The sequence below is a fragment of the Phyllostomus discolor genome, chromosome 7, assembly GCF_004126475.2.
Source record: "Phyllostomus discolor isolate MPI-MPIP mPhyDis1 chromosome 7, mPhyDis1.pri.v3, whole genome shotgun sequence".
Classification (NCBI taxonomy): Eukaryota; Metazoa; Chordata; class Mammalia; order Chiroptera; family Phyllostomidae; genus Phyllostomus; species Phyllostomus discolor.
Window position 1 is genome coordinate 137935910 of NC_040909.2, and position 18804 is coordinate 137954713.

Below are 18804 nucleotides of genomic sequence, written 5' to 3' on the forward strand. Positions count from 1 at the left end.
CGCTCTAAGACCCGGGCGGAGGGGGAGACGGACCGCGAACTGTCGGAGGCGCCAGTCGGAATCGGTGAGTGCCCCGGGGACGGGACCCGAGAGCAGAGAGAGGCTGATCGCCCCCCCCCCCCCACCGGAAAACTCGGGAGCCTGGGCGGGAGCCCGGACCCTCGGACTCCTGCTCAGGGGAGGAAAGCGCAACGACCTCGGTGCGACTGTGAGCGTGAGTGTGAGTGTCTTCGCAGCTGCCCGGGTCCCCGGGCCCACGGAGTCTGCCTGGGCCCCGACCTGCGGCTCCTGCGCCAGGTCGCACGGCCGGCGGCGGCTGGGGTCCACCGGGGCGACTGCCCGGGCAGCCTCGAGCTAAGAGCGGCTCACGACCCCGTGGGGGGCGGGCCAGGCGGGCGTGCGAGCGGAAGGTCCCCTTTTCCTGTGTCTGTCTGCACCGGCGGGAGAATTCACATGGGGTGGCGGGGTTCTGGCACAGTGCTGTGTTGCATGTGTGTTGGGGCTCGGACAGCTAGCCGCGTGGGTGCGCCGCCATTTTGGGTAAAATGGAGGATGAGCCACGGGAGTGCTCCCGCCATGGAGGACTGAGGGTGCATGGGCGCCACCATCTTGGATGATTCAGCGTGCATGGGCGCCACCATCTTGGGTGATTCAGCGTGCATGGGCACCGCCATCTTGGATGATTCAGCATGCGTGGGCGCCGCCATCTTGGAACTGGACCAGGTGGTGGCTAAGGGCTCTCTTCACATTATGGGCTGCGTGCTGCTGCCATGTGGGCACTGCACCAGTCAGGTTCTCTGTGTAACTGGTTCTGATAGGGACGACTCTGGTTCTGAAGGTCATGAACTGAGGTCCAAGGGAGACCATCTGACCTATAGGGTGTTTGCAAGGTTGGAGCTTCAGAAAGCTGCAGGATGTCCCTGCGAATTTGGGGACTTTTAGTGGAAGGGACCTGTAGTGCTGGGGACCTTTCAGCTGCCACGTGCTGAGTTTAAGTGCTGAGTTTGAGTACAGTCCTTCCCAGAGTGGGAAAGGAGCAGGGTTAAAAGAGATTGATGGTTAAATCTGGATGAGTAAAATTATGTGTAAAGGATGTGAAAGTTTTAAACCTGGAGTAGAAGAAACCTGAACTCCTTGTTTTCTGGTTTCGTGGGAAAAAAGCAAATTTCACACATTGGTTTTGTCTCTGATCAGAAACCTTCTGTATTGTAAGACCTAGGAAAGGTCGCCTGTAACCGGTTGGGGAGGATGCTTTTGCCGCTCGGGACCCAGGAAGGGTCACTCGGTGCTGACGAGTGCTTCAGCCAGAGGCAAAGGGGGCATGCCTCTGCCAAGAGACCGGACCTGAAGGAGCATGTCTCTGTGAGGCACCAGTGGACGCATTGGTGCAAGAGAATGCCCCTACCTGTGTATTGTTCTGGAACTCTGCGTTTTGGATTTGCTCTGTATCTGCTCTGAAAAGGAAATTGAGGATTCCAGGGAAGGTTGAAACTTCACACTCTAGGAAAATAAATGGGAAACTGTAAAGATAAATGGAAAAGTGAAAGTTTTAGAAAGGAATTATGTGGTGTTAGTACTTGAAGGTATAAGGCATGGAAAGGGAAGCCTGGTGGATATCAGAAGGGAAAGGGTTTCCCTTCACGCTTTGTATTTTTCTCCCTACCTGATCCCTCCAGAATTTGGCATTCTGAAGGGATGAGTGAAGACATAAGGTTTCTTTGTATAAAACCAGTAAGACCAGTCATTAATAGTGGTTTTGTTAACCAAGACTTTGACTGGAATGTCACGCCTGAAGGAGGCATGTGTGGGTTCTGGTCGTCACCAGAAAGCCCTGAGGAACTGGGATTGACTTGCAAAGCTATCGTAAGCCCACGAAGAAAGCCTGGCACTTTGGTTGGTTGTGTGGTTCGTGGCAGTCTTTCCAGGGAAGGAACGAAGGTTGCTTTCCTGAAAGATGGCCAAAAGGAACCTGTAGGCACAATGGAAGCCTCCAGGATGTGAGTGAAACAACTGGTACAGGCGAAGCCAGATGGCAGGTGTGTGGCTCTAATTCTGTGCCCCAAGGTGGGGGCAGACAGAGAAGTCAATCTAAAGGCTCCCTGTGTGAGTTCCAGCAAAGTGGAATCAAGGATCATAAGTAATCCAGGCTGCTCTTGGTGTGTTTATGCAAATGAACAGTCAAAATAAAAACAGAACTCAAAGTAGTCCCTTTAATAACAATGAGGGTGATCTTAAGGAGAAAAATTGTGGTTCAAGGAAAATCACAGTGCTCAGTATTGGACATCAGAATGGCGCAGCTAACTGTTTTGAAAGTTAGTTTTCATTTGTAAGTTGAAACTGGTTTTGTAATATCATCAAAGATATACAATTTACAGGTATAAAGGACCTGTCAAATTACCATTGTTAAATGTCATTGCAGGAAAGACCTCGCAACTGAATGCCTTCCCAAAAGACAGTCTCACAGGCACAGAGACTGGTTTGGGGATTGTTGTGTGAATTAACCTGTGTGTTCTTCTGTTTTCTTAGGGCGTATGCCTATGACCTCATTACCTGAGTGCTTGGTTGCAATGTAGGCCTCACTTAAGGAGCCCATTTTTCATCATCGGCCCCTGGAGCTCAATGGTTTGGCTGAACTGAGTGGTTGTGTTGGTGAAGGGTTTGGGCGATCTGTGGGCTTCACTTTAGAACTGATTTTCCCTTTTCTGTCTTGATGGCTTGGACAGGAAGGGTTCAGATGTCTGGAAGGAGGAGAATCCTAATACATATTCCCCTCGGCCCGAGTGAAGTAGAGTGGGCCACAGGGGTTTTGGATAGGTGTAGCGTGCCTTGTACACCTTCCTCCAGATAAGCCATTCTTTACCTAAGCCCCTGCCTTTGTCATTTAGTGGTTATGATTTAACCACTCTCCAAATCTGTCACCTCCAGAATATGACCAGGATACCAACAGTCCAGTAATGCCAGCCTTTGGACACCAAGCCTGCAACTTCCTGGTGACAGCCAACTGACCAGGATTCTGTAAGGTCCTTCCCCTTACAGGAAGGACTCCGTCCATGCTGCACCTCCCCCTTCAGGGCACCCCTGACCCACGGGTGGGTAAAACAACGTCCATTTCCAGCTGGAAGCAGTTACAAGAAGATGAGACCTTCGTCCATTGTCCGTTAAAAGAATTTAAAGTGGGTGTAAATCTAAAATGAGAAATTATTACAGTGTATGCCCAAAGAGGGGACCCCAAATGGGCATTTGAAATGGGGTCCAGGACTCAAGGCATCCAGGAGATTTTAAGATGTCTTCACTCCTTCCCCCACAGGTGTGAGTTGGGGGAGGGACACACAGAGCAAGAACATGCAGGGCCGCTTTGTACAGCAACAGCTTTACAGCTAATCCATGGCATAGTCATTTGACATACCTATAGCCTTCGGCTGGTCACTTAGATATGCTGAGTAGCTGTGGCCATGCTCTGGTGCAGGGAGATAAAGAAAAACTCCCCCGCCCAAGATGTGACTGGGAGGCAGGTCCCCCGAGTTACAGCGCCTGCGTGGGAGCTTGGCGAAGATTGGCTCCATAACATGGGGCCACACCTGCCCAGACCCCTGATGGCAGCCGGACGGGAGCAGGTACTGGCCTGTCCAGGATCTGTGGGCCATCAACAAAGCAGCCGTCACCCTCCACCAGGCGTCCCGAACCCGTACACCCTCCCGAGCCAGCTTCCCCCAACAGCAACGTGGTTCACCTGCCTTGATCTGAAGGATACCTCCTCCTGCATCCCTGTGGCACCCTCCAGCCAACCCCTTTTTGCCTTTGAATGAAAAAGATCTGCACACAGCGGTCAAGACTCAGTTGACCTGGACTAGACTGCCCCAGGGGTTTAAGAACTCCCCAACCCTATTTGGGGAAGCCCTAGCAGGAGACCTGAAGCCCCTCGCTAAGGGGGGGGTGGTCGGACCTGACGATTCCGCAGTAAACAGACGACCTCCTCCTGGCGGCCCCTCCCAGGAACGGTGCCGGGAGGGAACGCACAGGCTGCGGAAGCGCCTGGCTGGATTAAGGAAGCACACCAGAGGCCCATCCTGAACACACGCCTGCTCTTCACGTCGAGCTGCAGAGGGCACGCGCTGTGCGTCTGAAGTGCCCCCACAGCCGTCCGCGTGGTCCTCTGTCATGGCCCTTCACGGTGCTCCGTGGGGTTCGTCTGCCCCAGTGGCCTGCAGGCTCCCTCGGGGGGGCTCCGGCAGTGTCGCCAGGAGCAGCGCTCAGCAGCCACGCTTGTTGTTAGTGCTCACGGTGTGATCAGACGCGGACGGAAAATGGAACCTTAGCTAAATTCTACCAGGAAACTGGGCTGCCCTGGACAGACTTGCTGCCGCTAGCATGGCCTAGGTTGCAGGAGTCACCCCTTGGATCCACTACAGCGGGGCCAGGACAGCAGCAGATCCCGAGGACCCAAGGACTAGGCCTGCACCTAGAATACCCCCGCTGAGGCTCCGGAGGACGCCAGCCAGTAAAGAAGACACCGAGGGATGGACCATTGTTCCGCAGGGCACCTGACTTTGACTGGCACCTTCGCAGGGGCATTGGGAGTTGGACTAGTGACTGTGACCCCTGAGGAATGGAATCCCGCAGAGCGGATCATGTTAGGAATAGTTTATCTCTGTCTGGTCTCTGCATGTGGGTTTATTGCATGCTTCGCTGAACAAATGCGGCCCCTGTCCCAGCCCCAGCCTGCAAATGTAACACCCCCAGGCACAGGATTAAGCTCAGCGGTAGAGTGGTCTCTTACTATCTCCCAGGGTCAGCTTTCAGCTCCTGCACTGACATGCCATCGGGTTGCGTTCAGTCACAGCAATCCCTCTGCACTTGGGGAGGGAAGGTACACCGGACTGGAGTGACATCCAGGACCACAGGATACCAGACCCGGAGGTGTCAGGCATATGGGACCCTGCATCCTCCGGACCTTGGTCCAGCACCTGGGGCCACAGTGACTTGTAGGGCAGCCGCCCCAGTGCTAGCCCCAGCGGTACCAACGCCAGTATCAGCAGTTGCAACCCGCCCCAGCACCTCAGCCTTGTAGCCAGGTGTACAGCGATGCTGAAGGGGTAGAAGCACCTTATGGCATCGAAGGGGGGAACGTGGCGGCAACCGCCCTGTGGAGCCCCTGTGCTTTGCTCCTCTGTCTCCCACACAAGGCGGCCAGCCCTAACTTCCGAGTTTCGTTTCTGTCACCTCGCTGCGCCGCGTGGGCAGGAAGTCCGGGGCTGTTTAAACCCCGGGAGTTCAGAGTTCCGGGCTCAGAATTTGGAGGCCCTCTCCTCTGAGCCCGCGTGCGGAATAAAGAGTCGTGTTTTCACCATCTCCCTGTGTGTGAGTTACTTTTCCGCAACGGGGTGGGGGGGCCGTCAGATGCTTGTTACCCACAGGGGGGCCGGGGGCCACCAACAGCTCCGTTTCCCACAGCAAAGGCCGGGGCAGGGGGGGTTGGGGTGGGCCTGGCAGACCCCTTTGCCACGTGCTGCAGGGCCTCCTCCCCCCAGGGACACCTGGGGGGTGGGGGGGAGGCGAGGCTGGGCGACAGTGGAGGAGATGGGCAAGGGCCTGGGGTCCAGGCATCCCGCTCACGGCAACCCCGCACCGCGCACCGGGCCCAGCTCAGCCCGAGCTCACCCACCCTGCCCAGAACCCAGTGGCACAGAGCCTCCCCCAGGCTGGTCAGGCCTGGGACAGGGGCTGCCTGGGAGAGTGGCCTCGGCCTCCCTAACAGACGTTGGCACCAGGACGGGACGCACGGGTCCTGGCCACTGCCCCAGCCCTTCAGAGCGCGCCTGGTCCCCCAACCCCCACCTCCCACACATATCCCCCTCTGAGAAGCAACATGGGCAGCCAGGACCCCCCCTGGCTAGGAGGTGGCCGAGGGGACGGGGCCTAGATGCAGCCTCAGGCCCTGTCTCAGGCCCAGGGCGGCCAGAACACGGCGCTGTCCCTGCCCCTCGCCAGCCAGGGAGCAGGGCTCCCTGCAGAGGTCCCCCTTCTCCGCCCGGGACTCGGGCGCCTCTCTGCCGGCGGCCAACCCTCTGACCCACGGCCTCCCCGGCTCGACCCAGGGCGGCCTCTGGGGAGCTCTAAGGGAACGCCCAGGGGCAGGCCCCCAGGGAGGGGCGGAGTCAGCCCCAAAGCCCCGCCCCACCCAGCCTCTCCTGCCGAGCGAAGGGGACACATGGCTCCCACCGCGCACCCCCAGGCCTGCTCGAGAGGGCGCGGACCCCGCCAGAGGTGCTGGTGCGGGGTGCACACGCTGGGGGCAGTTCGTGGGGACAGCTGGTGGGGAAAGAGTGTGCGTGTGGACACATGGCTGGCCACGTGAGCTTACGCCGGCAAGGGGGCATCTAGGTGGGCACGGCAGACACCGCCGGCTCCTGCGTCGGGGGCGCGCAGTCGCGGTGGCTGCCAGATGGGGGTGGGCAGGCGGCGCGCAGGCGGGCGGAGGGCTCGTGCACGCCGCCTCGAGCACTGCACACGGGCGTGCACTCACAGGCCGTCCCGCAGCTCCTGGGTGTCACTCGACGTCCCCAGGGACCGGAGGCCCTGCTCCAAGGAGGCCACTGCGGAGAGAAGGGAGCAGGCATCAGGAGCGGCGGCCCCTCTGCCCGGCGGTGCCCAGACGCAGGGTGCGTGCCCGCGCCCAGCAGGGGCAGGCCGGGGCCCGTCTGCGTGGTCCTCAGGGCACAGCACGGCCCCATGCTCGCTCCGCCACACGGGGCCCAGGGGCTCCCGCCCCCGCGGCCCTGCACCCCACCTGGGGGACCTTCGCCTCCCTCCCCGTCTTCCGGCCAGCACTCTCACTGCCCCGACCGACCTCGGGGCTCTGGGGCAAACACGCGCCCTCACCCACGGGGCGCGGTCAGCGCCCCTTGCCCACACGTCCCACGTCTGCAGGAGCTGACCTGGGGGACTGGGACGCTCACCCTGGTCCCAGCCTCAGTGACCAATGAGCTGCCGGCCCTGCCAGCCCGAGAAAGGCCCTGACCCTCTCCCTCCCAGGGGGGCCTCATCCAGCCCACACCAGCCGGATGGAGGCGGGGTGAGGGGCAGAGCCGAGGGGGCGGAGCCCAGGGAAGCCAGTGCTGCAGGAGCTGGGGCAGCACTTGGGTGGGGCAGCCCCCGACTCGCTGACCTGCCGCTCCCGGCCTGAGACGCCTGAGCCTGGGCCTCCGGGCAGTGTGGTCGGTGGGGGAGGCCACGGGCACCACCACCACCGAGTCACGTCGACCCCGACCGGCACCTCGGTGACCGGGGGCAGCCGGGTCAGGGTGGGGCGGGGCTCAGGCTCGGACTCACCGCTGGAGTTGATGTGGAACACGTTGGCCGACGTCTCCTGGAACAGCTCCTGCAGGTCCCTCGGGTCCACCTGGGTGGCTGCAGGGAGACAGGGAGGGGCGGCCACGGTCGCCGCGTGTCCGTGGGGCGGTCCCCAAGCTGGGAGGCCACAGCCGCCCCTCCCCAGCTGGTCCCTGGGGGGGCAGAGCGTCACGGGGGGGACGGCCCCTGCACGCACAGCCCTCGGACACCTCGGGGAGCAGAGAGGAGGGCGGCCCCTCAGGAGGCCCGGCGGCGGGGGCTGGGCACCCGGGCAAGCACACGCAGGGCTGCTCGAGAGACACGAGCGCCCAGGTCGCCGGCCAGGAGCGCCCACCCGTCCCAAAGTGGAGACGGCCCCCGCCCTCAGCGACGCCGAGGTGCGTGCCACCGAGGAGCCAGCACTGACGGCGCGACGGAGCCTCAGAAATGCATCGGCCCAGACCCCGAGCAGCGGTGCCGTCAGGGGCTGCAGGGGCGCCCCTCTGGGGAGGCGACGTCGGGCTGTCCCCGGCCAGCAGGCACCGGCGGAGCCTCCGGGGCAGGGCCCTGGACGCAGCCTGCAGACCACCAAGCACCCAGGGCCTCAGGCGTGGCCACGGAGGGCCACCCCTTCGCGGCCACATCGGAGCCCGGGGCCGAGGCTCCTGTGGAGGTGCCCTAAGGAGTCTTCAATCCTCGAGTCGAGAAGGTCAGAGGTCCCCCGCAAGGACCTCAACTGCCTCTGGAACAAAGTCCAATTCTCTGCAAGGGCAAGCAACCAAACCAGGCACGAACACTACAAAACTCACATTTACAACGCACCGAGCACATGAAGAAGCAGGGAAAGTGACCCCTAACCACAACCACGAGAAAAATCGATCGACAGGAAACCCGGCCCGGCAAGGACGGAGAGAGGACGGAGCCCGCGGGGAGCGGGGGCGTTTGCGGAGGTCACGGAGCCGAGGCCACAGCACGCAGAGAGGGACTCGCCCGCCCAGCGAGGTCGCGGGGCGCCAGCCCGCAGAGCAGCTGGGACGGCGAGGAGGGCGCGGGCAGGGGGCCCGAGGGTGCGGGGTGGGCGGCAGGCAGCCTGGGCTCCGAGCGGGAAGCGCGGAGGACCGAAGGACGGGCCCAGGCGCCAGACGGAGGGAAACAGAGGGCGAGAGGGCAGGGGCGGCAGCGCCGCGGGCCCCGGGCACCCGGCAGCCCAGTCGCACGGGCTGGGCGCCGCCGAGGCGGGGCCGAGCACCCGGGTGTCACGTGACCACACGCCGAGCGTTCCCAGAATTCCAGTAGGACCCGGCGCACCCACGCTGGAAGGAAAGCGCCAGGGGCACGTTTGGGTCGGACCTGCAGAACCTGGGACACAAAGGAACTGTGAGGGGCCCAGGGGACAGCACACTTCCCCGCAGAGTGACGTCAGAGCGACGTCAGAGCCCCTCCGAGCGACGGCGGCGTGGCGCCGCCTCCGTAAAGCGCGGCGAGAGAGCCAGACACTGGGCCGGGACCCTGCGCCGTGGTCACAGCAGTGACCTCTGTCTCCTTCCCGACCGACCCAGGGACCCGAGGGTCAGCTGAGCGTGTGGGCAACCGGAGCCGTCACGACCCGTCCGCGGGCAGGCTGGGGAGGGCTGGGGACGCCACACACAGCAGAGGCGAGGGGGAGCGAACAGCACGCAGGGACGCCAGGAGCGGGAGGGGAGCGCAGGGAAGCTCGGAGAGCAAACGTCGGGGCAGGAGGCTGGAACCTGGAGACAGGGGCCTTCACCCTCAGGGTCGACGAGCTAAGAGCGAGTCGCCCAACACCATCCACAGGCAGCCAGGGGCACCAGCGCCGGGCGCAGGCTGCAGACCGTCTCCACCGTCCCCGAGTCCCGGCGGGCAGGCGACCGTGACCTTTCAGACCCAGAGCAGAGAAGGTCAGGTGTGACCAGAAGCAAACCCCATCACACGGGGAACACGGGAAGCCCACTTCGCGTATGAAACCAGACAGCACCCATCAGTGAAGGTCCGGGAAACGCATCACGGCACCGGAACAGGAGGCAGCGGGGCGGCCACGCCGGCGTCAGAGCGAGAACGCGAACCACGCCCGGGACGGCGGGGGGAGGGGGCGCCGTCACTGCGCTAACGGGGTGGCCGGGTCAGGGCGACCAAACGCCCCTGAACGCGCACACCCCTCAGACCTCAGAGTGAAAGCGAGAAGCAGGACAGAGCCGAGAGGAAAGCGGACAGACCCCCAGTCCCCGGCTGTCGTCTCGCGGTCATCGGTGGAGCAGGTGGGCCGTCGGTGAGGGTGTGCGGCTGACAGCAGCGCCCGCTGGCTCGCCAACCGGGGTCCATAGGACACCCCGCCCACCAGCAGGAGCACGCCCCTCCCAGGGCACGAGGACCGCAGCCATGGGGGTGAGGGGGGCTCGGACCTAAAGCCTGCTCCCCCGTCCACGTGACAGCGGAAGACACACAGAAGACCCCCTCGGACCACGACGGGCTGGACCCAGCCATCAGGGAGAGAAAGCTACTTCTCTGGAAAGTACAGTTATTTGCAACTCAAACAACGTATTTCCGAACAACCGCAAGCAGCAGAGGAAACAGCAAAGCTGCACACGGGTTCAACCGGGCGAAGACACCGCGCGCGTGCGCGCCTGCGCGGGCCGAGCGGGCGCGGAGGAGTCTGCAGCCACAGGCGCGCCGGGAGCAGGGCCGCGGTCGGCGCTCTGGCGAGAGCAGGTTCACCCCGAGGGGGCGCCGCGAGTGAGTCTCGTCAGATGAGCAGAAATCAATCACATCGACAGGAGACAGGACGAAAGTAATGAAATCAAATGTGGGTTTTTGACACAATCGATAGAATGGACAGGCTCACAGGCGGACTGGTCGGGGAGAGCGGCGGGGACACAGATCAGCCCCCTGGGGCTGCGTGCAACCGGCAGCACACAGACGACCAGAGGCAGCGGCGACGCCTGAGCGGCTCCGAGGACCCAGGGAGACATTTAGGGCCGTCGGACGCAGCCCTCACCGCCAGACGCTCGGGACACCGGGCAAGTCACCGAGAACCGGAGGGACTCGGGGAACCACAGAGCTGACACGGGGAGGGGCCCACGCACCCCACAAACAGCAGACACCGGTCCGTCTCATCAGCTGCCAGAGCTTTAACCGGGGCAAACGTCCCCCATGCCCACGCCCACGCTGCCACGCCACGGCACTGACATGGGCAGGAGCGGAGGGCGGGTGCTGGGCGCACGTCCCCACCCACCCCAGCCGGGACAGTGCCACCCCGGTCACGGGCAGCAGCGTTAGAAGGGACAAAAGCCACCGACGCAACACGACACAGCAGAGACCCGCCCGCTGCCGCCCTGCCCCCACCCACACCCACATGCCGGCCGCTGTCCTTACCCAGTGGCTGGTAGCCTTGTCTGGAGGGTCCCCCAAAAGGGCCTCGGCTCCCCAGCCTGCCACTGCCGGCGATGGACCCGTAGGACATCTTCTCTCGGAGGGCGGGGCCGCCGTCCTGCGGAGCTGCAGGGACACAGAAACGGGGCAGCGGTCAGTGCGCAGGGCCCAGCCCACCTCTGCCGCCCCCTCGCCCCCGAGGCCCGGGCCAAGCCTCAGCCCAGCGAGCCCCGGCCATGTGGTCTCCCTGTCCAACGTCCTGTGTGGAGACCCTGGGAACAGCCCTCTGGCAAAGGCCACGGTGGTCCCAGACGCAGCCCCAGCCCCCTGCTCTCCCCTGAGCAAGCCCACCCGCCCACCAGGCTCCTGGGACCCCTGGGGCCCCCATCCACGCCGGCCCCCACAGCGCTGCCGGAGCTGAGCACCACACCAGGCTGGGAACCACGGGCTCACGCCACCTGCCGACCCTCCATCTCCAGCTCCAGCCTCCAGTGCCACCCGGGACAGCAGGTGGGCGAGGGAGGGGCACGACCTGTGCAGCCTGGACCAGCCCTGGCCCTCTCTGGGCCTCGGCCCCTCTGTCCGTGAGGGGCCAGGAGGCCAGTGGAGGGGCTGGGGCCCTCCCGGGTCACCAGCATTCTTGGTGTGCCTGTGACCACGCCCCAGGGACCCCGGGCCCATGACCTTGTGCACGGAGGCCTTCCAGGCACCAGTCCAATCTGCCACGTGCTGGCGACCTCGTCGGGGCTGGCAGGGCTGGGCACAGGCTGGGCTAGGCTCCCAGCACTCGGCAGCCACCGCTCAGCCCCCGGGCCGCCTGGTCCCCCAGGCCAGGACCTCGACGTCCAAGTCCCTGGCTAGGACATACCAAGGAGCCCAGAGAGCTGCAGCTTGGGCAGATCATGGCCACTACTGCCTGCTGCGCCAGCAATCAAAACGAAGTTTGTAAAGAACGCTCAACCATTTAAAAAATAACCGTGTGCGCCCACCACCTGTTAACACGGGTAACGCCTCTCCACAAAGCAGACCTCCATTTCCGCACGCCAGCCACGCAGCGGGGACAGCCAGCGTTTCCCGGCTGGTCAGTCTCCAGGCCAGCCGCGCAGACGGACTGCCTTCTCCACCCTGCCTCCCACGCGCAGGTCTGGGGCAGAGCCTCGGGGGAGACAGGCCCCCACCGCGGGGAGCTGGCCCAGTCAGGGCTCGGGGACCCCGGGGGTCCTCAGAGCGCATGCGCGTGGAGAAGCTGATGGGGTCTCCAGGAAGGGCCTCTGGGAGAACAGGGAAGAGGGCGGAGGAACTCACCCTCGGGGCGGGGGGCGGAGCCCAGGGCTACGGCGGAGGGTAGGTGTGAGAGGCGCCCCAGGAAGCAGACGGAGAGGGAACAGCGGGGATACCCAGGTTCGGCCAGGCTCCTGCATCCAGCGACGGGATTCGCGGGGAACACCCAGCACTGGACACCCCGAGCTCAACGGGAGCCGGGGAACTCACGGCCGCGGGTGGGCGGCGGGCATGGCCGGGTCTAGAGCCAACACAACTTCAGGACCCCAGGATGCGGACAGCGCCCGAGGACACCGCTGCGCTGGGCAGGGCAGGGCAGGGCAGCGCCACACAGAATGGTCCCTCAGCACCCCTCCCAGGAGCGCGCTCAGGACACGCCCCCCGAGGGGCCCACCTAGGGCGCGGCAGACAAGACCTCCCGAGGCAGGGGGCAGGCGAAGGACCGGGGCAGAGGCTCCGCCCAGGCCAGGAGGACAAGCAGCAGAGCGGGGCCGGCAGAAGGTTCTAGAGACGCCTGCTGAGGAAGGTGACACGACAGGCCCTCGATGTGAAGGAGGTAAGACGGTGCCAGCGAAGGGCTGCGGGCGGCACTGCTGGGGCTCCCGTGAAGGGCGGCGCACGGGAAACACGGCACACGGGAAGCGTGGCGCACGGGAAAGAACGCAGCTCCCGGCCCCGCCCCCAGCAAGGTGCGGGGCTGTGACGGGAAGCCACGCCCCCCAGCGTGCCACCGCCTGTGCGGGGTGCCCGTGGGCATGAGCACACGTGTGCCTGTACGTGACGTGTGTGTCTGCGTGCGTGTGCGTGTGAGGTGTGTTCTGATGCAGGGCAGCAAGAATGACCGCTTCTTCTTGATTAGTCACGTGGAACTCATTTGCTCTCTTTCTGAACGCGCTACACCTGTAACTTTAAATGGTGGGAGGTCATTTGTAAACTCCAGGGAAGCCGCCATCTGGAAAGGTCCGGGTGGAAGCCAAGTGGCCGTGGCCAGCGTGTCCTCACGCAGGCGACATCTCCCTGTGGGGGCCCGGCAGCACCCTCGACTCTCCAGAAGGCCTGGAGGGCCGCCAGCATCCTCCAGGGGTCAGGGGGACCCCCGGCAGGGGAAGGAGCCCGGGCAGACGGGGCCCAATCCCACAGACATGGCCCGCACACCCACTGTGCGCCGGGCTGTGGCCAGTGTGGACCAGGTGGGCCCGGCCCTGGCTGAGGGGACCCGCACGTTGTCCGGAGTCAGCCGGGGGACGCGGGACAAGGGCTCCGACCGGGGCGTGCTTGCAGAGGCCTGCGGGTGTGGCGGGAGCCCCGGAGGAAGCCGAGGGACCCGGGCAGCAGCAAGGGGAGGCAGCGGGCCGGGTCTGGGGGCAGAGGGCCGCGGCAGCCCCAGGAAGACGGGAGGGGCAGCAGGGGCGAAGGAGGGGCCGGGGCCAGCTGCAGGGAGTGGCAGCAGCTAGGTGGGCAAAACCAGGGACCCCTTGGCCCGAGAAGCCCGCAGTGCGCCTGGCCGTAGGCGGGGCAGCTGGGAGGCGCAGGGGCAAAGGCAGAGCGGGCACAGCCACGGCCGGAGTGCAGGCGGAGTGCAGGGTCCCAGCACGCCACCCTCTGACCTGCCATCCCGCCTCTCTGTGCCTGGAGCGCGGGGGCCTGCCCCTGGCCTGCACAGCCCAGCGGAGGGCGCTGCGGGGACGGGAAACGCCAGCATGAGCCCCCTCCTGCTGCCCGGTGCCCCTCCTGGCCAGCCACGCTGGAGTCCCCCGCCCGTCCCCAGCCACCAGGAGACCCCCGGGGGCACTCAGCTGCCAACCAGACCCCGGGCTCCCCGGGCCCTGTGACCCCCGGGCTGTGCCCCCGCCTCCACCCCGCTGCTCCAGCACATCCGCCTGCAGCCCGGCTGTGCCCTCACTTCTCACCCACAAGGTCCCCCCCCCAGGGCGGGCTGGGGCCACCAAGGAGCCGGCGAGGAAGAGGGAGGGGTGGCCGGACAAAGGCTGCAGGAGCGCTGGCAGCCAGGCCAGAGGGCTGGGCGGATGCTGAGGGGCGGTGGCGCCCGGAACAGCCCCACACGGCCCCGGGCTGCCGGGCTGCGGCCACAGGAACAGCGTCCGCTCCCAAGGAAACCCCCCACTGAGCCGCTTCCGAGGCCGCCCGCCGGGCCGCCCGCCTCCTCCGGCCTCCCGCCCCAGGCTGGCGCCTGGCTCTTGCCAGGGCGCCACCCCCTCGGCCCGAGGGAGCGTCTGTGCTGCTCTGCCCGGGTCCGGTCTGGGGCCGCGGAGGAAGTGCCGGTGCCAGGGAAGCCCTCCCCCGGGACGAGGCCCCAGGACGGGGAGCAACGGACCAGCCAGGCAGGACGCAGTGGCCTCGGCTCCAGGCCCCGTGTTGGGGCTGGACAGGGCCCGGGGTGGGGGGGGGCAGGCTCCGGCCCCAGGCCCCCACCCTCAGGGACTGGGGCACTGACTCGGCTGAGCTCACCCCCTCCGGCGGCCAGGCCCCTGCGGCCAGGCCACAGGGCGCCATGGTGAGGGGAGGCTGCAGGGGGGCAGGAGGCCCTGGGCAGTGCTGCTCCAGGGAGGGAGGGGAGGGGGGAGGGGACCACAGTGAGGCTCAGGCCCGCCCACCCCCCAGGGGCACAACACAGGGAGTCGGCCGCTCAGAATCCCTCCAGCTGGACAGAGGCCGTGGGGACCCCGAGTTCCCTCTGCTGTCAGCCACCCCTGTGGCCACCAAAATGCTTCAGCCACAGGAAAGTGACCTTGGGGGCGGCACCTTGGAAACCCAGGATGAAGGTCATTGAGTCCCAGGAAGGCTGGACACAGGAGCGAGGCCCAGCCCACGGCTGCCGGCACCCTGTCCTCTCGGTTGTGCCCCGGGGAGTCCCGGCAGCTCACCCCGTCAGGCTGCTGCAGCTGGACCACCCCGTACCAGACAGGGACGGGGCCTGGGGCACCTGGCCCGCGGCAAGTCCCCAAAACACCATGAGCCCCTGCCCCCCAGCCCCGAGGGGCCATAGGCTCATTCTGGGTGCTTCGAACACCCTGCAGAGCTCGGGGGGGCCCACCGTGGGCATCTGCCTCGGGCGGCCAAGGCTGCCCTGCAGTGGGCCTGCCCGAGGTGCTCCTCCCTGGGAAAGAGGGGGCTGGGCCGGCAGAAGAGGGGCAGCCCCTCTACCGAACGGTGCAGGAATAAAGCTCTTCACTCTGTGGCCGGCAAAGATAGAAAAGAACCGGAATTCCCACCAGGTTCCCTGCAGCACCCCCGCGCCCCACCTGCCTGGCGCCCGCCACGCTGGCTCCCTGAACAAGACCTGGGGAGTGGGGAGCAGCGGACTGGCGGTGGCGAGGCCCAGGCAGGTCACGGCCTCTCCGGGCCACCCTGTCCTCCAGAGAGACCAGACGCATCGCCCAGGTCGGGGAGAGCCGGCACGGCCCCAGGCGGCTCCTTCTACCCACCTGTCGTCCGGCCTCACCAGGGCCGCCCTCCCGTCTCAGTGACGATCGTCACACTTCCCGACCTGGACCAAGGACTGTCCAGTCATGTCCTCCAGGACTCAGGCCCAGGCGACACCCTGCCTACGGAAAGTTCCACCGGCTGCAGGGGCAAGGCTAACAGGAAGCGTGACGGCAGGAACACCGCTTTGGGCCAGCCCTGTCACAGCCCCCTGGCTTCGACGAACAGGCAATGGACACTCACCATTTGGGCCCGGCCACAGCTGGGCGTGACGCAGCCCCGAGCGGGCGGGGGGCAGACAGGGCAGGGGCAGCTGCGGCAGTGCCCTGGAGCCCCAGCCTGGGGCTCAGGGGGGAGCCGTCTCCAGGCCCCAAAGCCCCTCCTCGCCTGAGCAGTGGGACCAGCGCCTTAGCAGCCCCTGGCCGGCCTCCGCACACCCAAACGGGACAAGGACATTCCGGGCAGAGCGCAGACACGCCCGCAAGACTCCATGGTGAGGGCCGCAGGCAGCGCCCCCGTGCCCCCTCAGTTCTGCTCACTCCCTCCCCTCTGGCCTCCTCACTAGCCCCCCGCACAGGCCCAGCACACACTCGGGAGCCGGGCAGCGCTGGGCGGTGTGGGGTGGGAACAGACGCTCGACACTTCAGAGCACCCGTGAGGCCGTCCTCCGGGTAACGCGGAGCAGCCCCGAGAGAACAACGTGATGAATGACCGAGGACTGAGCCCCACGGGAAATGCCACCGGAAGCAAATAACACAATCAGAGAGAACCCTGCAGCCCCAGGCAGGCCTGTGCGCAGGACGAGAGACAGAACAAGCCCTGGCCGCCTGGTCAGGTGTCTCGACACCAGCCAGTGTGGCAACAGCCCGGCCTCCTGCGACGCCCCGGAGTGTCGGGGGTGGAGCAGACGGCATCTCAGAGCTTCCCGGTTAGGGGACCCGGGCGGGCTCACTCCCCCAGCCTCAGCTCCTGCTGCGATACGGTGCTGACAGGCCCTCCCCCGGGGCCACGGTCTGAGTGGCCAGAGTTACTGACCCTAATTGCTCAGGACAGGGCCTGGCACCCAGACAGCTGTGTGAGCGTGCAGGTCTGCCAGCACCATTGCCCCCAGAGTGTGCACCCCCTCTCTGCGGCAGACCACACTGCCCTGCTGCCCAGCCGGGCTCAGATCCCACGCCCGGGGAAAGCCGTCCCCGGGACCCTGCAGCGCGCCCCTGGTCCCCATCGCCAATGGCTCAGCGGACTCTCACCGGTCTGAGTCTCCTCTCTGCAAATAGAGGGGAGGTCCCGTCACCCAGCCTCATGCTTCCCACGTGCCGAAGAGGCCCCTCGCCATGGGCGTGGGTGTCACCACGTCCTCTTTGCCAGCTCTTGTGTCCAGTCCTCTTGTGAGGACCTGCTGGATGCCCACCAGGCTCCAGACGCCGGGCTGGGGGCCCAGACACAAGGGCAACCGAGAGGGCCGCCCCCGCACCCAGCCTGGTGGGGGGCAGACACGGACTGCACCGGCGCAGCGCGGAAAGGCGAGGCCAGCACGCGGGGCTGTGGCCGGGGGCGTACATGGGGGGACCCACCCCAGGGCAGGCAGTGGCCACCACTCCGAGTGTGACACGGGTCTACCAACAGGAGACCCTGGCGGGCGTCGGGGAGGAGGCACAAATCACAGCCACCTGGAAGATCCTCGGCCGCGAGGCCCCAACCCCCAGTACCCGGAGACACCATGCAAGCCAAACTTGGAAAAAAAAACAGTAAAGCACAGAGGGAAGCGCACAGGGTCCGGCTCTCCCTGTAAGGCGGGCTCCCAGCCGCTGGGAGCTGGGAACCGACCCTCGCGCCCAACAGGTGGACACCGGGGCCTCAGAGAGAGCGCACGCCCACCGCCTGGGTACCGCGAGTGCTCACAACCGCGGAGATCGAAAATTCCCACGGCCGGGTCCCCGCAGCGTTGCCCTGGGGGAGGCGGGACCGGGCGGCCCCGCCCCCTCCCACGGAGGCCCCGCCCCTGCTGGCTCGCCCCACCCCGCGGACCCCTTGGGCCCCCTCCGATCCACCCCGGGCCTCCCCGGCCTCGGGCCTCGCGCCCTCCGGGCCTGCCTGCCTGGTCTTCGCTGACCTGCCCCGGCCCGCCGACGTCGCCGCCCTCCGCCGGGCCTCACCTGGGCCTGGGTCTCTCGCAGGCGTGCTCCCTGCGCTCTCAGCCCGAGGGGCGGTGCGAGGGGCGGAGCCGGCACCCGAGCATCACGCGAGGGCCCCTCCCATGCCGGCTGAGCGCCGTGTAGCCCGGCACCCTCGGTCCCCACGCCAGGCGTCAGCCAATGGGCTGCCCGAGCTGCGGCCGCGCCGTGGGCGGTGTGCTCCCCGGACTACAAGTCCCAGAGTGTCCCGCGCGGGCGGCCGGAAGCGGCCTGGGACTGGGGCCAAAAGGGCCACAGAGGCCCCTCCCACCAGCGCTCGCGCGTCTTCCCCGGCCCTGGAAGGCTGCTCCTCACTCTCGCACTGGAACCCCGGTCTCTCCCCATCAGTAGACGGGGTGACGGTGAAGGGGAAGTTAAACAAGGAGCGCGCAGGGCCAGGCCTCACAGGCTCCCCAGGAACGGGCTCCTGCCCGGCCCGATCCCGGCCCCGGAGGGTCCGAGCCGGAGGTGCCCAAGTCGCACCTCTAGCGGCCCCTTCCCCGCGCAGCCGCACCCTGCACCCTCCGGGGCCGTCCTGCCTGCGGGCACCGGGCTGCTAGCCCAGGGCCACCCTCCTCCCGAACGACTGCGCGCTTGGCCCTCCTGGCGACACACCGTCCGAGGGGACCTGGGAACCCAGGAAGGATCCCGAGGCCAGTGCGTGTGTGCCCTCGGGCCCACACCCCGCAAGGTCATCTCTTTGAGCCTGTGTCCCCGCAGGTGAACCAAGAGCCACACCTGGGCAGGAGGGGGGCCCACGCATGACATGGGTCCCCTTCATCCCTTCCATACCCTTTCTCACCCTCCCGCGCCAGCGCGAAGTTGGCCTTCTCCTAACTGGGGCTACTCTGGGCAGAGGCCTGCTGAGCTCCCCGAGGGGCAGGCCCAGAGGACAGAGTGGCATTGTCACCACCCACCAAACCACGTCCGTGGAGAGGCTGAGCCCGCCGGCCTCCCTGCCGCTGGGGCCAACTGCACCCCAGACTCCTCATCCCAGGGGAGACAGGCCCCTCCGTTCCCCGTGAATCCGAGCCCCGGTGCACGTCCCCGCACCATGGCCGTGACGTGTGGGTCCCTGGCAGCGCGCGTTCACTCCCTGGCATCTGTGGGGTGCCTGCACGCCGTGTGGCTCAGGAGCGGGGGAGGGGGGAGTGCATGAGCGGGTGAGCTGCACGCGTGGGCTTATTTT

At 65.8% G+C, this 18804-nt stretch overlaps 1 protein-coding gene across 3 annotated transcripts in view; it reads right to left on the reverse strand.

Moving 5' to 3' along the window:
• TSNARE1 (t-SNARE domain containing 1) overlaps positions 1-17715 on the reverse strand; it is a 43769-nt gene extending 26054 nt beyond the window's left edge. For 2 of the 3 annotated variants that reach the window (XM_036031467.1, XM_036031464.1), the window contains exons 1-4: positions 17598-17715; positions 10720-10842; positions 7330-7407; positions 6524-6593 (exon numbers count right to left, since the gene is read on the reverse strand). In XM_036031467.1, coding sequence (XP_035887360.1) covers positions 6524-6593; positions 7330-7407; positions 10720-10807 — 236 coding nt within the window. In that variant the 5' untranslated portion in view covers positions 10808-10842; positions 17598-17715. Of the gene's footprint in view, positions 1-6523; positions 6594-7329; positions 7408-10719; positions 10843-17554; positions 17578-17597 lie in introns of those variants that run through there. The other variant, XM_036031466.1, reaches the window with a different exon arrangement.
• Positions 17716-18804: the final 1089 nt, after the last annotated feature.